Below are 17,330 nucleotides of genomic sequence, written 5' to 3' on the forward strand. Positions count from 1 at the left end.
CATCCCTAGCCTTCCAGGATCCCCACGGGGAGAGTCTGTGGCACCACGTCCTGATATAAAACAAGGCGGAAGAAGCCGAGGTGTGGAACAGGGAGAAAACATAATTTGGTTCTGTAGATGGAGGAGCTGTTGTAACATCTAAATAGACATGTCAAGTAGGGAATTAGGTGTGGAACTCGCAGGGATGTGTTTGGACTGGAGCAGCACATGTGGAAGCCATCAGTGCTTAATGCATGCTAACTGAAACCACACGTGGGCAACATCCTCGCGGAAGGGGACGAACGAGGAGGAAGAGGGCTTAGACCCAGCTAAGGAACACTCCATCACTAATGCGTTGGGCAGAGAAGGGGGAAACAGGAAGAGACGGGATGGTGGCCAGAGGCGCAGGAGAAAATTCTGGAGGATTTCACGTCTCGAATGTGAATCCATAAAGCAAACACTGCCTGAGACAAACGAAATTGTAGAAAGAGGGAAAACAATGATTAAAAAGTAGGTAGGATGTGACTCATGCCAAAAGTTGGTCCTTCACCCTGGGAACACCTTCATGAATTATTTTACGTAGATTCTCTAGGACCTTCACAGAAGGCAACATGTGGAATGCGTGTGAGCAGAATTTTTAACTGAAGAAATGTCCGCAATGTACTCATTACTCATTGTCAGGCAGTTATAAAACCCTGGTGAGTTGCCACACACTGTGTGTATTAAATTGAACTAAGGTCAGAAATGACGTCACAGAGGCAAAGCATTGAGTCCGTATGGAAAGGCACCCAGGTGGGAACCGTGCACAGGAAGAAGCTTTATCCTCTGGCCACGTGCCAGGCATGCCGTTCCATAGGTCACTAACTTGTAGCGTGTTTGTTCGCTTCTCTGTTTTAGGGATTCTGAAGTGTAAGAAGGACAAAGCCTATGAAGGTGGTCAGTTATGTGCCACGTGCTCCAGCCCCAAGAAGCTCCACAGACAAGAGCTTCACAAGCTGAAGGACATCCCTTGTCTGAAGCCTTCCATAGAGTCCCCTCTGAGATCCAACAAGAGCAGCAGCAGCGAGGACGAGCAGGAATCAGAGGACGACAGTGACAGCCAGCTCTCCCTGGAGGCGTTCCAGCTCCCCCCCTGGAACATCTCTCTGAATATGACCGACGAGCACGGGAACATGGTGAGCCTTCTGTGTGCCATCAAGAAGCCGACGGATGTGTACAAAATTCACTTGAACCAAACGGAGTCTCAGGAGGTTGAGATCAACGCAACCGTGGCCTTGGACTTTGAGTGTGCGATGACGCGGGAAAACTATGAAAAACTGTGGAAACTGATCGCCTATTACAGCGAGGTTCCTGTGCGGCTGCACCGAGAAGCCGTGCTCAGCCACGACCCCAGCGTCACCTACCAGTATAGGCAAGACGCCGACGACGGCACTCTCTACTACACGGGCGTCAGAGCCCACATTCAGGCCGAACCGGAATGGGTCATGCAGCCGTCCATTGACCTCCAACTGAACCGACGACAGAGTACGGCCAAAAAGGTGCTCCTGTCCTACTATTCCCAGCACTCCTTGACCATGTCCAGCAAAGACGCCGAGCAGTCTCGGAGCAGGAGCTGGGTCATGATCGAGCCCAGTGGAGCTGTGCAAAGGGCTCAGACGGTCTTGGAAGGGGCTCCGTGCCAGCTGAGCTGCAACGTGAAGGCTTCGGAGAGTCCATCCATCTTCTGGGTGCTTCCGGATGGCTCTGTCCTGAAAGCACCCACGGAGGACCAGGATGGCAAATTCTCCATCCTCACCAGTGGCTGGCTGAAGATCAAATCAACGGAACAGTCGGACTCTGGTTTGTACCAGTGCATTGCTCAGGTGAGGGATGAGATGGACCGAATGGTATACAGGGTCCTTGTACAGCCACCTGTCATGCAGCCCCCTGATGGACACACAGTGACAATTCAGAGGAACCCAGGGGAGCCAGTGATGTTGCCTTGCAATGCACCGGCAATACCTGAAGCCCAGCTCACCTGGATTCTTCCAAACAAAAGGATCGTTAATGATCTGACTAACACATCACACGCGTACATGCTGGCCAATGGGACTCTCTCCATCCCCAAGGTCCAAGCCAGTGACAGTGGTTATTACAGATGTGTGGCTGTCAACCAGCAAGGGGCAGATGGTTTCACTGTGGCGGTCACGGTGAGTAAGAAAGGATCTGGCAGGTCATCAAAAAGAGGCCGACGCCCCGGCGGGAAGACTCCTTCCTGGCTGAGAGGAGATGTTGTGGAGGATGAAGGGGGCTCAGGCATCGGAGATGGAGATACCACTTCACGGAGAGTTCTCCATCCAAAGGATCATGAGCTGTTCATCCACACAAAGGACGATGCCATCCCCGGAGGTAAGAAAACCAAGAAAGGGAGAAGAAAACTGAAGCCCTGGAAGAATTCTGAAAAAGAGCCGGAGACAACCATCGCAGAAGGTCGCAGAGTGTTCGAGTCCCGACGAAAAATAAACATGGCCAACAAACAGATTAATCCAGAGCACTGGGCAGACATTTTAGCCAGAGTGCGCGGGAAAAATCTCCCCAAGGGAACGGAAATGCCTGAGGTCCCTGACAGCACCACTCCTCCATCGGTGAGCCTAGAGGCAGCCCCCGTTTTGCCTGCCGTCCCCCCTCCCTCAGTGTCACTGGAACAGGCCCTACTCAGTGCCGAAGAATCCTCGGCAGATGTGTCTTTATTTGGTGAGGAAGAGCAGGTTTCCAGTACCATTTCCTCAACCAGGTTGGGATTGGAACGTGGCCACAATGGAGTCATTCTTGCCGAAGCCAAAGTGACAGGCGCAGATCTGGAAGAACTAACTGAGGATGAATTTTCCGAGAAGGCTGAGGATACAGTTCCAACTGAAATTGACTCAACATGGGCTACCGCCACGACACTGATATCTGTGCCTTATACATCGTCTCCTACTCTACAGACCTTGGACACAGTCTACGCAGAGCCCACCAGGCAAATCACAGCCACAGAGGAGGGCCGGTTCGCAGTACACGTGGGATCCGTGCCAGAACCCACATCACGAGACGACCAGTCTCCTTTGGACGAGTCTGAAACTCTGCCATCCGTTTACCCAGAAGTGGAAACCCATTCACCACCCGATGAAGATAAGATGAAAGAACTGACCCCCAGGCATTTTTCTCCAACCCCGACCCTGTTGGTTGTGGACTCCAGGACATCGAAGCCATTTGAAATGGTCACTTTTTGGGAGCCAGACGTCCCAGCCCAAACACATCGACAAGAAAAAACAGGCAGCCCCCAGCTTGTGAACAATAGTTTCAGTACTCAGGGCAACTCACCGACTAAAAAGAGCAGAGAGGAGGATTCTCTGACGCTGCAGGAAGGAGCTATGGCAGAGAGAGACCGCGCAGACTCCGGAAATCCTGGGAGGAAGAGGCAGCGCATGAAGTCCAGCAGTCTGCTGGACTCTTCACCGAGAGCGAGGGGCAGCGTGGCTCCCTCCCAGGGTCCCCGGGAAACCACCCTGGTTGTTCTGTTTGACAAGGACACCACGACAACGATGCCAACCCAGAAGTTCACTTCACCATCAGTGCCACCCACTCACCCTTCTCGAAAGAGACCCAACGGGAGGAGGAGGTTTCGTCCCCACAAATTCCGACTCCGGCACAAACAGACTCCACCCACCACTTTTGCCCCAACGGAGACTTTCTCGGACCCACCGACTCAAGCCCCTGAAGTGAAGACTCCAAACAAAGTGGAGAGTGCACCCATTCCTACCTCTTGGGTTGACAGCACAGTTGGGATCCCCAAACAGTTAGAAATGGGGAAGCATGCAGAACCGGTAACCAAGGGGACCCCACGAAGGAAACACGGCAAGAGGCCAAACAAGCATGGTTACTCCACGTCTACAGTGAGCTCTGCCACATCTGCGTCCAAGCCCAGCCCTTCCTCAGAAAGTCAGCACAGAAATACTATTACCTCCAGTGCAGAGACTTTACTTTTATCTACAAACGTTTCTTTGCGAACTGGAGAACCACGTCAGATGACTAGAGGGGAAGATTCTATGACAACTGCCAGAAACATACATTTACCTCACGACACATTCCAAGAGACAATTCCAGGCACAGATAAGCCTGCATCCGCTGGAAAAGCAATTAAGAATAACAGTGTCACAGATATGAATGATGATAAAACTGATGGTTTCGTCCCTGGTGAGTCAGTCATTAAGATCGCATCAACTTCTGGCTCCGAGGTCTCCACTGTGGGAGAATTTAAGGAAGCATCCCCTCCTTTCAGCTTTCCAGGAGCTGAAAGCTGGAATCCCCCAACCACAGCCCAGCCGGGAAGGTTACAAACAGAGACAGCTCTTACTAGCTCTCCGGAAACCCTGATAGACACATCTTTTTTTAACAAGTGGGAGGACCCGGATTTTCCCCCTGAGGTTTCTCCTTCTGTGGCAGTCTCTACACTATTTCAACAGGAAGGACATGTTGCTTCAACGACTCTCTTGGACATGAATGTAGAGTTATCTTCAAGTTGGGCAGAAACCGTCAGTGCTCGGGATCATCAAGAAACCACTCCCGCTATTACCCGTTCTGAAGTCAGACCACCCAGTCAAGACGCCACCCCGGCCCCAGTGGAGGAGCCAGCATCCTCATTCTCCCACACGACCTTCGTGTCTTTGCTACAAACCTCCACAACACCCTCACCTCTTACTTCAAGGGTATCTCCAACCCCAGTAGAGTCCAAGGAAAACGTTTTCTTTAATTACGTGGGGATCCCAGAAACCAAAACCCCGCCAGTCCACAATGAGGGCACTCGGCATATTTGGAGGCCAAATGAATTATCCACCCCATCTCCCGACAAGGATGGGTTTAAGTTAATTCCAAAGAAGGAGTTAGGAAGGGAAGCATTTGATGGTAAGGCCCAAAACATTCTTCCACGTGGCCCAGACCGTCCCCACCAGGCAGGGAGAGTCCAAGTTTTCCACCAACCGGCCAGAGTTCCTACTTCACCTATCCCACCAAGAGGGACTGTACGGCCGCAACCTGTGACCACACAAAATGCCTTTAGATACTTTGTAACTGTCCAGCCCCCTCGCCACTTGACCAACAAACCGGAAATAACGGCATACCCTCCTTTCAGGGGTTTGCCTGAGAACCACCACGTCACGACTCCCAAATTCTCAAGCGCAAGCACTCCTGGGGCTCCGTGGCGTAGTTCCAAAGCTGGCATTCCTAGTAAGTTTCCCGACCAAGGAGCTGACCGATGGAACGGCAATGCCAAAGTGTTTGGAAATAACTACATCCCGGACCTACGAGACCCTGGGGGCAAGCTTCCAAGTTCAAGAGGTCCGCAGTATTCGAATGGAAGATTCCCTTTCTTTTTCAACAGGACCTTGTCTTTCCCACAGTTGGGAGTTACTCTGAAGCCGCAGACACCCACCTCTCCTGCCCCAGTGATGGGAGAGAGAAAGGTCCACCCCGGTCCTTACACGAGGATACACTCTCAGAGTATCAGTCATGGAGACTTGGGTCCCCCAGCACCTCCGTTAGTGCAGCAACAGCCCCGCAGCACGGCACTGCCTTCAACAAACATCCAGAACATCCCGCTCGTCCACTCCACGCGGAGCTCTATCTCCTTCGTGACCTCTTCTGGACAGCCTTCCAGAAGCTTCCATCAGAGCGGCTCCAAGTTCTTCTCTGCCGGAGGACCACCTGCATCCAAATTCTGGACCCTTGGGGAAAAGCCCCAAATTATCACTAAGTCCCCGCAGACCGTGTCTGTCACTGCAGAGACTGACGTCATGTTCCCGTGTGAGGCAACAGGGAAACCCAAGCCTTTCGTTACTTGGACAAAGGTTTCCACAGGTAGGGGAGTTAAGCATTTTAATCAGGGCTCATGTAGCAGGCGGCACTTGAGTCTGTGACCTCAGGGCAAAGCAGAGACTCTGGGAAGAGGACAGGCAGGTAGGGTCGGAGGGAACACCTGAGAACCTAGGACGTGCCCATCCCTTTACAGGGACAGGAAGTAAGGGGCTGAATTGATGTGAGATCTGAATGCAGCCACGGAAACGTAAGAAATAGGTTCTTTGCCTGGGAAATAAGGTGGGCTTAGGAGCACTTCACAAAGGAGCCCCTGACTTCTCCCAATGGGGTCCACTACAAAAGTTTTGCACCACACCTGAGGGGTGCAGTGGGGGGGCACGGGAAGGTGGGGGGCAGTGTGCAGAGTCCCCTGGTCCTTCCACTGCCTTGCAAAGGTAAAGTCACCAGGTGTCGCTTTGATTTGAACCTGGAGGTACAGTTGTATTTATTCGGTACGGCTGCCATAACCAATACTCCAAAAGGGATGCCTTACACGACAGATGTTTATTCTCTCCTGGTCCTGGAGGCTGGAGTCCGAGATCCAGGTGTCCCAGGGCTGGTCCCCCCTGAGGCCTCCCTCCTGGACATGTAGACGGCCGTCTGCTCCCCGTGTCCTCACGTGGTCGTCCCTCTGTGTGTCTGTGTCCTAATCTCTTCTTATGAGGACCCCAGTCCTGTTGGATCAGGGCCCACCCTAGTGACCTCATGTTACCTTAACCCCCCTTTTCAAGCCCCGTCTCCAACGTGGTCACATTCTGAGGTCCTGGGGGTGAGGACTCCAACGTGTGAATTTTTGTGGGGACACAGTTTACCCCTAACGATGGTCTATATGATGAGCTGTAGTTGGAATCGCACACCCTGCTGCACAGAAATGACCATGTGCCTTGTTGGGCAAAGACATGCTTTCCAGGTAATAGAAGAAAGTAAACCTGAGAAGCACAGCCGCCACGGAATGCCCTTCCCTTTCCCCTTTCTCTTTCCTTCTCTCTCAACACAGCTGTGTCTTCAGGCCTGGATTCTGATCAGAGGGTTTTTTGGTTTTTGTCTCCGTTGTGATAACAGAGCCATGATTTATGCTAACAGCACTTGGGAGACCCATGCTCTCTTTGGAAGCATGCCAAACGTTAGGTGCTTGGAGCGACTGAGCATAGGGAAATTGGCTTCTTTGATCAGCTCAGCATTTGATGTCGTATGTTTCGTAATGCTTTACTAAGGGATTTTGCTTGAAGTAGCAAATGGGAACACCGTGGGTTTGTCCTAATGAAAGGAGAGTGTCTTTGATGGAAGGGACATCCCTCGACGGGGATAACCCACGGATCCTGTGGGTCTCCCATGTCCTGGGCCACTTTGCAGCATCCGTGGACCAGGCGCCCTCCATGCACATGCACACACATTCTTCCACATGTCTGGGAAGCAGCTTCCACTGCCGGCTGCTTCTTCCTTAGCTAGCTCCAGTTTCTAGAAAGCTCTTTGGCACAGCGTACCAGAATGACATCTTCTCACGTCCACTGAGTGCTGCAGTCTAGAGTCGTGGAGTTGCACGATGCCTCTAGTTTTTTGAGCCTTTTCTGCTGGATCAACCCAATTAACTCCTTAGGTGAGGGCACCTTCTACCTGCCCAGCTGATCAGCAGGTGGACTTCTCAGCTGCAACATCTGGAACGCAGGCAGGTGACGCCGGCATCAACCAACACCTATTCTGTTGTGTTCGGGTGGCTGGACCCAGCTCTGGAGCCGGGAGCTGCGTGCGGTCTGGCAGCATCAATAGGCCATTGTTTCAGTGTTCTCTACCGGAGTACACCATCCTTGACATGCCGCGTGCAGGTCTCTTAGGAGGTGTGTGACCTTGGCAAGGGATATGAGTCGTCTTCGGGGGTGAGGACTGAGGGGACCTTCCAGCATTCAAAGCTCCATCGAAAGGAAGGACTGCCGTCTTACACAAAATGATTAGAGGAAGAGGCAGAGTTGTGGGTCAGCCGGGAACCAGGAACACAGCAGCGTGCGACAGGAAAGGATGACTGAAAATCAGGGTTTCCCTGTTTTTAAATATAAGATTTACTATTATTCAGGTATGGCGAGGTCAACAGAACAAGGACAATTACCACTGAAAAGATAGTTGGTTCCTAAGGAGGATCACGGCATGAGACAGAGGTGCCCCCGGGGCAGCAGCAGGGTGGGTGAGAAGGCAGAGGGGGAGAGGAAACGGAGACAGGAGATCTGACTGCGGTTCCTGCTGGAAGGAACAGATGAGGCAGAGTGAGCAGACTGAGGACTGGCTGCCTTGAATCCTTTCAGCAGGTTCTGTGGCATAAGGGCTGCCCCTAGTTGTCTGGTACCTGCCCTGGGGTGACAAAGGTAGGGTGGGGGGGTGGCCTGCCGAGTGACAGCTCCGCAAAGGAGGTGGTCTCTGGACGGTGGGTTTGTACATGAAAGCAACACTCGATTGCCAATTGTTGGCTGGACCTAGGGATTGGCCGGCCCCGAGCAGGACAGTCTTTCCAGGGTCAGCAAGGTCCCCAGATGTCACAGCATCAGAAATGCTTGGTTCACACAGAGGCTGACTGGGGCAGAACACCAAGAAGACAGGCTATGAAACATGGTGAGTATAGAGAGTGAGGAAGAGAAGAAGCAGGTGTCCCCTGATGCAGGGAGGGCATTGGAGGAGCCACCTGGGAGCACGATCTGATGCCCAGCTCCACCAGACTGTAGAGAGAAAGACGCTCCATCTGGCTGTCTTGTCGGACTGAGGAGTCTGGCTGGACAGAGCTGGCTGGTGGCTGCAAGCCTGGGGCGTCCCTGCAGCCAACCTGGGGACCCAGAAGACAGCACCCATGCAGCGAGGCAGGGGCTGTTTGGACGGAGTTTGTGGCTCCAGGACCTGCAGGGAATGAGGTGGCCACCTTGCATGGGCCTGGGGCTCATGGAGGGTTCCAGAATCGTCGATGAAACCCATTCTGGCTGCCCTTTCCTTGAAGGTGGCATGTGTCCCGATTCTTGGATGGGTGTTAAGAGTCCAGAAGAACGGTGGAGCCGAACGTTCTCTCGTCCCCATTCTGCAGGTGGGGATGGGTCTCTGCTTTTGCTCCTTGCCACCTAACCAGGAGAATTTGGCTAAGTACCAAAGAGTCCTTCTTCGGTCCTTATCGAAAGGGACCCCTTCTCTGTCACCTGATCGTCCCTGTTTTTGATTGCCAGGTGCTATCATGACCCCTAACACCAGAGTGCAACGCTTTGAGGTCCTCAAGAATGGCACGTTCGTCATCCGGAAGGTGCAGATGCAAGACCGCGGGCAGTATATGTGCGTGGCCAAAAACCTGCATGGCGTGGACAGGATGGCGGTGGTTCTCTCCGTCACTGTGCAGCAGCCCCAGATCCTGGCCTCCCACTACCAGGACGTGACCGTCTATCTGGGAGACACGATTGCCATGGAGTGTCTAGCCAAGGGAACCCCCGTACCCCAAATCTCCTGGATCTTCCCGGACAGGAGGGTCTGGCAGACCGTGTCCCCGGTGGAGGGCAGGGTCACACTGCACGAAAACCGCACCCTGTCCATCAAGGAGGCCTCCTTCGCCGACCGAGGCGTCTACAAGTGCGTGGCGAGCAACGCGGCGGGCGCCGACAGCCTGGCCATCCGCCTGCACGTGGCCGCCCTGCCCCCTGTCATCCAGCAGGAGAAGTTGGAGAACATCTCCCTGCCTCCCGGGCTCAGCATTCACATCCACTGCAGCGCCAAGGCCGCGCCCCTGCCCAGCGTGCGCTGGGTCCTCTGGGACGGGACGCAGATCCGCCCTTCGCAGTTCATCAACGGCAACTTGTTTGTGTTCCCCAATGGGACGCTCTACATCCGTAACCTGGCGCCCAAGGACAGCGGGCGCTACGAGTGCGTGGCTGCCAATCTGGTGGGCTCCGCGCGGAGGACCATCCAGCTGACCGTGCAGCGCGCGGCGGCCAACGCGCGCATCACCGGCACCTCCCCGCAGAGGACCAACGTGCACTATGGCGGGACCCTCCGGCTGGACTGCAGCGCCTCCGGGGACCCCTGGCCTCGCATCCTCTGGAGATTGCCCTCCAAGCGGATGATTGACGCGCTATTGAGGTACGTGCGTCCCTGGCTTGACACCAACCCCTGGCCTTCCGATGCTGGGGACAGTCCTGGGACACCTCTTCACGGAGTGTCCTCGTCCAGGATCAAGGCGCACAGGTGTTGCTCCGTGTGTGCCCTGGGGGCGGGGGGCAGTTGTTTTTCACACAAAGAAATCTTGATCACCCAGGATCCAGAATTAACCCCCGGCCTTTCCCCTGCTCTCCCACCCACCCCCCAAACCAAAAGTGACCCAGATAGTGTTCATTTCAACGATTATATTAGTAACCTCATTTCAAATAATAATATCAGCTCAAGCAATCTCCGTTGCCTTCTTTTTTATTATCTAATGTCCACAAAACTCACAAACCTCTGGCTCTCATTTTTAATCGGCATTCGTGATGGAAGGAAAGGCCGTAAAACACGACATGTAAAGCCACGAGTCCAGGACCAGGGTGGCACATTGGGAATCCCGAGAGATCCTTTTGGCCAAGAAGGAAGCCACCTGCATGTCGGTGTCTTCAGTTCCCAGACATGTGGATCTAGCGCAGTGGTGTCCAGCTGGGGACAGTTTTGTCCCCAGGAGACATTTGGCAATATTTGGGGACATTTTGTGTGGATGTGACTCAAAGAAGGGAGGTGGGTGAAGACTAGGATGCTGGTGAATGTCCTACAGGGCCCAGGACACCCCACATCAGAGCGTCATCAGCCCCAGAGGTCAGCGGTGTCCATCCATCTATCCATCATCCATCCATCCATCCATCATCCATCCATCCATCCATCCATCCATGATCCATCCATCCATCCATCCATCCATCATCCATCCATCCATCCATCCATCATCCATCCATCCATCCATCCATCCATCCATCATCCATTCCTCCATCCATTCATCCATCCATCCATCCATCCATCCATCATCCATCCATCCATCATCCATCCATCCATCCATCCATCCATCCATCCATCCATCATCCACCATCCTGCTTTAGGTTGAGAGGTTGAGAAACCTGCTTTAGCAAGAGAGAGCCTGTCTGTCTGTCTGTCTATCTGTCCTAGTCTGTTATTTATGTATCCATCATTTATCTATCACATATCTATCTATCCATCAACTATCTATCTGTATCATCTATATATCATCTGTCTGTCTATTTTCTATCTACCTATTTATCATCTATCTATCTATATCTATCTATCTATCTATCTATCTATCTATCTATCTATCTATCGTAGTCTATTATCCATCTATCTTAGTCTATTATCTATCTATCTATGTATCCATCAGTTATCTATCTATCACCTATCTATCCATCATCTTTCTATCCATTGTCTGACTATCTGTATCATGTATCTATCTATCATCTATCTATCTGTCTACTGTCTATCTGTCTGTCTGTCTATCTATCTATTAACTATGGCTGATAGATAGGTTCCCAACTAGATGCATGAGCCCCAGGAGACAGTCATCGGTGTCTGGAGACATGCTTTTTGCTTGGCACAACTGGGGATGGGGGTGCTCCTGCCCAGTGGCTGCAGACCAGAGATGTCCCCCACACCCGACAGGGCCATGTGCAGGAGGCTTCCACCACGGAGAGTCATCCGGCCCCAAATCCAAAAGAGTCAGTGTCTCTTTAACGAGCATTTCAAGATACAGAGGAAAGGGACAATGATTGCAAGACGGAATCAAGGGAATGTCAGAGGTGCCCTGGTGGAGGAACCCTGGCTTATGATGTGCCTTCAGCATCCCCAACCCAGCAGCTCGGGCAGGACCGTGTGTCAGTGAGGGATCCTCTCCAGGATGTGAGCGAAACCAGTATTCATGGGTCCTACACAGCTGCATCTCATCTGTGTCTTCCCGATGCAGGAAAAGAGGGAAAGTGCTTTCCCCCCTGTGTGTATGTTATCTTTAGAAGGCTGGGTGGTGCCTAGTGGACCTTTCACTGTCAATCCCGAATTCCACACACCCAATTTTCCCAGGAACATCTTCCAGCTGGGCAGATGTGCCGTCTGTGCACAAGTGTTTCCAGTTGATTTTGGCACAGCTGCAGCCATACGAACTATAAAAGAATATCGTTCCAGTATGAATGTGAACCACTCCACTAGGACCTCCCTATAAATCATGAGTCCCCATCTCTGTAGCTCCATTATTACTAAATTCTGACTCTCTTCCTAGTTAAGTGTAATTAAACAACCCACGTGGCTTTTATAGCACAGCAGCTCTTGGCCCTGCCTACCCATTGAGGCGATCTAAAAATACAGATATTGGAGTCTCCACTGATGCGTGGGCACGTCTAGTTTTCAGAGTTCCTCAGCTGATTCTGATTACGACTGGAGCTAGGAATCACTATTACAGAAGTTTCAAAATGTGTACAGACATGTGCTACTATACACATTTTCGGATCCAAACTCCAAAGAGTTATTAAAATATCTTTTCTATTCCCTCTTATCCTACCAATTTAGGTTGGTGACCCTGTCACTACGGCCAACAAAACGGTGCACTCAATCATTGTTCGTAGCTGCTTTTCTTAACAATAATCAGGTTGAAGGAAATCCTAGGCAGACTTTATTTATTTTTTAAATATCTACAACATAGTCCGAGACACCCTATTAGAAGAATAGGGTGTGTATAGGAAATATTTAGGGATTAAATTGAAGCCCCCACCCCCAACTATAAAAGTCACGTGGGTTGTTTAATTACACCATTATAATTTATGTGTCATTGAGATTGACAATCTGGACACTTTTACAGTAAGAGCCTGCCAAATATTTTCACCCTGTTACTCAAAACATTAGTCCCGAATTGCTCAACAACACACTAATATTTATAAAAATGTCATGTGCACAGTGAAGATATTTCTATTATTGTTTCCATGTTGCTCCTTTAAAACAAAACGCCTTTTATAAATATTAACTCAGGGGTGTGTGAACTTGGGTCCGACTCTTACCATTTCACGTAGAGGGACGGACACTGGTGAGTGTCATCCAGCTTTGGTTTCAGACTCTAGGGAAGAAGACTTTGCATCAATATTGTCATGTTCCTAAGAATCGACTTTTAGCATCGAAACTCTGGGCGTCACCATGGTTACGTAATCCATAGTATAGCCGTTTTGCTGCCTGTTGCTTCATAATGGGACACAATATTGTAAAAAACCATCAACAGTGAAAATAGTGTCTAATGCATTTTTTTTTTCAGAAAGAGCTTCATCTCTTTATAAGGATAACTGAGATTCATTCTGTCCATGATGGTAGCATTTTACCTGATTTTATCCTTATAATACACTCTTCACGGGCCACCAGGCAAATGCTTGATCCCCACACACCCACACTAACAGGGCTGAAATCCTTCACTGCATTTAATGTCCTCCAATCAGTAGCCAGGCCACCCCAAGGTCAGACTCCCCCGGGGAGTTCTCATTTGCAGTAAATAAGCCATTTCCGTGTGTGGACAGAGTCCTCTGGAGGCTGCAGAAACCATCTGACATTTGGCAGGAGCAGTCGTGTGAGCCGATCATTCTCAGAACCACATGTTTCTGCTTCATCCCAGGGACCTCCACTCAGGGGATGGCATTTAGGAGACAGGCATCTTACGCCTTTTCTTTTTCTCCATCAGCTTTGACACCAGGGTCAAGGTGTTTGCCAACGGGACCCTGGTGGTGAAATCCGTCACCGACAAAGATGCCGGGGATTACCTGTGCGTGGCTCGAAACAAGGTTGGCGACGACTTCGTCGTGCTGAAGGTCAACGTGGTCATGAAACCGGCCAAGATCGAGCACAAAGAGGAGAACGACCACAGGGTCTTTTACGGGAGCGACCTGAAAGTTGACTGCGTGGCCACCGGCCTTCCCAACCCTGAGATCTTCTGGAGTCTTCCAGACGGGAGCCTGGTCAACTCCTTCATGCAGTCCGACGACAGCGGCGGTCGTACCAAGCGCTACGTGGTGTTCAACAACGGGACCCTCTACTTCAACGAAGTGGGGATGCGTGAGGAAGGGGACTACACCTGCTTTGCGGAAAATCAGGTGGGGAAGGATGAGATGACCGTACGTGTCAAGGTGGTGACGGAGCCCGCTGCCATCCGGAACAAGACGTACTCCGTGGTCCACGTCCCCTATGGGGACGTGGTCACCGTGGCCTGTGAGGCGAAAGGGGAGCCCTCGCCCAGGGTGACGTGGCTCTCTCCGACCAACAGGCTGATCCCCACCTCCTCCGAGAAGTACCAGATCTATCAGGATGGCACGCTCCTCATTCAGAAAGCCCAGCGCTCAGACAGCGGCAACTACACCTGCGTGGTCAGGAACAGCGCTGGGGAGGACAGGAAGATAGTCTGGATTCATGTCAACGTCCAGTCGCCCAAGATCAACGGGCACCCGGACGCCATCACCACGGTGCGGGAGATCGCAGCTGGTGGCAGCCGGAAGCTCATCGACTGCCTGGCAGAGGGCGTCCCCACCCCCAGAGTGCTGTGGGCCTTTCCCGAGGGGGTGGTTCTGCCGGCCCCGTACTACGGGAACCGGGTCACCATCCATCGCAATGGCACGCTGGACATCAAGAGTCTGCGGAAAAGCGACTCGGTGCAGCTGGCCTGCATTGGCCGCAATGAGGGCGGGGAAGCCAGGCTGATCGTCCAGCTCACCGTCCTGGAGCCCATGGAGAAGCCCACTTTCCACGACCCAGTCAATGAGAAGATCACCGCCATGGCCGGGCACACCATCAGCCTCAACTGCTCAGCCGTGGGGACCCCGACCCCCACCCTGCTCTGGGTGCTCCCCAATGGCACGGAGCTGCAGAGTGGCCAACAGGTGCACAGGTTCTACCACAAGCGTGACGGCATGCTGCATATCAGTGGCCTGTCGTCTGCAGACGCCGGGGCTTACCGCTGCGTGGCCCGGAACGCCGCCGGTCACACCGAGAGGCTGGTGTCCCTGAAGGTGGGGCTGAAGCCCGAGACGCACCAGCAGTATCAGAATCTGCTGAGTATCATCAACGGGGAAACCCTGCATCTGCACTGCCTCTCCCCGGGGGGCCGGCAGGCACGCTTCTCGTGGACGCTCCCCAGTGGCCTGACTCTGCAGGACCCCCAAGCACGGGGACGCGTGTCCATTTGGGAAAACGGCACCCTGACCGTGCGAGAGGCCTCGGTGTTTGACAGGGGCACCTACGTGTGCAAGGCAGACAATGAGTTTGGCTCTTCCGTCATGAACTTCCCCGTAATCATCATAGCGTACCCGCCCAGGATCACCAGCGAGCCGGCACCCGTCATCTACGCCCGGCCCGGGAACACCGTTAGGATGAACTGCATGGTCATGGGGATCCCCAAAGCCGAGATCAGCTGGGAGCTGCCAGACCGATCACAGCTGACCGCCGGCTCGCAGGCCCGTCTGTACGGAAATAGATTCCTTCACCCCCAGGGGTCATTAACCATCCAGCAGGCCACACACAGAGACTCGGGGTTCTACAAGTGCACTGCGAAAAACATCCTGGGCACGGACTCAAAAACAACCTATATCCACGTTTACTGAAACCCCAGCCGGAGAGCGTGGACTCCACGGTCATTGCTTAGGAACTTAGGACAAAGCCACATCTGTACCGAAAGCCCTGGGGTAGAGAGTCCGAGCTCTGAAAGGCATTGTCAGGGGCCATGATGGGCCCCACTTGGGTTTGGGGTTCATGTTGACTTTGACCTGTGCCTGTTGGCAAAAGGAAGCGACACAGACGGGGAAGGAGGGCTCAGCCTCTCCGGGGACTTGCTTTCATGTTTACAGGACTCCGTGTGCTCTCACCCGCATGTCACGGGCCCTGGGCACACATCGCGATTTCTGTGCTGCACACGCCACTCTGATGCTTTCATGACTGTCTGTAGCAAAGCTAGCAAAGGAGCAGTCACTGAAAATAAGCCACAGAGATGAGTAGCGCCCTGTTATCCAATTGAAGATGCCTCCTCTGCTTAACCCTCTGCAGATGTACCACGATAGAACATTCTAGAATGAGTACCCGCCTCTCAGTTACTTCCTCTGTCACTTCAAAACTCCAGTTTGCCCACTACGGCCTTAGAACCAGAGTGATTTATTATTTTTTTTTAATGTACAAGTTTCATACACTACAGCTACCATTTTATATGAAAGAACTCTTTCTCCCTGGAACTCACTTTTTATATAGTGTTTTATATATATTATATATTTTTTTTCTTTCTCATTAGACGATGAGGCTAGAAAGAGAAAGAAATACTTTCTGTCTCATTAAAAGTAATAAATTATTGGTCTTTACAAGACTTGGATACATTACAGCAGGCATGGAAATGCAATTAAAAAAATTCCTACCCAACTTCCTTTAAATTCAGTCACTACTATTAGATTACCTTTCCCGGGAACCCCACAGTGGGGGAGGCTGGATATTGGATTTCCTAGTTTATAAAGTTTATCTTAAGAGCTGCAGTTGGGGGAGGAGGGAGATGAGAAGAGAGGAAAGAGAGAACCAAGCCGTGACCCCACAGAATGAACCCAAAGCCTTTCAGGAAAGCCTGAAAACGTTTCTCGCCCCCGTCAGTTTGTGCCCACGGGACATAGGAGACCTGATATTTCCATGACTGCTTTACTGTATTTTTAAGGTCAATCTAATGTACATTGGATAATAAAGTGATATTTTCCAAATAACTGGGCAGTGATGACAGTGATATTTTCAAGAACAAAAGCACCCCATGAGAGAAGTGGAGTTGAAAGCAGAGTGGAGTGAAATCAGAAGAACTGCTTGGATCCATCCCTTTGGAATTGTCCTATTCACTACAAGTGTTTCACAGGCAAGGAAACTGGGTCAAAGGACTGATCTGACAGCCCAGAAGGTGGGGTGGGGCCCCCCTCAGTCCCCTGTGGTGACAGTTCCCCTAGGAAGGGAGGTGATTGCAGGATGGAGAAGTGGTGCCTCAGAAATCTTTCCGGAAATTTTCTACAGGAAACAGACATCTGGGGTGCATGAACGCGTGCTTCCCAGTTATGCGGCACTGTCATTCATTGGCTTAACCGTGAGAGGAAGCGGAAAAAGGAAACTCAAGATAAATATTTGGGGAGAGCACGACTGTCAGGGCTGAGAGAAACACGGTGCTGCCAATCTTTAAAGAATGTCAGGCATGGAAACAGTCTCTGTGGGAAGCCCACAGACTCTTTCACTCGTTAATCCATTTATCTGCTGGATTATGTCTGCACAGCCTTTGTTTACCGTGTGCCAGGTACCAGCTTGGGCTCTGGGAACACCCAGATGTGTAGGAAACGTGTTCTGGTTGAAGTGTTCACATTCCATACACAGGCCCTTCAGCTAGTGCAGGCTCTCTCGGATTTAACACGAGTGACGTCTGGGGCTGCACCACTCTCTATGGTGAAGACTGTCTTGTGCACGGCAGGGTGCTGAAC

The 17,330-nt window shown here is 51.9% G+C and overlaps 1 protein-coding gene across 2 annotated transcripts in view; it reads left to right on the top strand.

The window, feature by feature from the left end:
• The window catches only part of MXRA5 (matrix remodeling associated 5), a 28,415-nt gene extending 11,859 nt beyond the window's left edge, over window positions 1-16,556 (top strand). For both annotated transcript variants that reach the window (XM_033115419.1, XM_033115427.1), the window contains exons 5-7: window positions 877-5,853; window positions 9,045-9,945; window positions 13,541-16,556. In XM_033115419.1, the coding sequence (XP_032971310.1) occupies window positions 877-5,853; window positions 9,045-9,945; window positions 13,541-15,449 (7,787 nt within the window). In that variant the 3' untranslated portion in view covers window positions 15,450-16,556. The remainder of the gene's footprint in view (window positions 1-876; window positions 5,854-9,044; window positions 9,946-13,540) is intronic.
• The last annotated feature ends 774 nt before the right edge of the window (window positions 16,557-17,330 follow it).

This window comes from Rhinolophus ferrumequinum, chromosome X (assembly GCF_004115265.2).
Source record: "Rhinolophus ferrumequinum isolate MPI-CBG mRhiFer1 chromosome X, mRhiFer1_v1.p, whole genome shotgun sequence".
NCBI lineage: Eukaryota > Metazoa > Chordata > Mammalia > Chiroptera > Rhinolophidae > Rhinolophus > Rhinolophus ferrumequinum.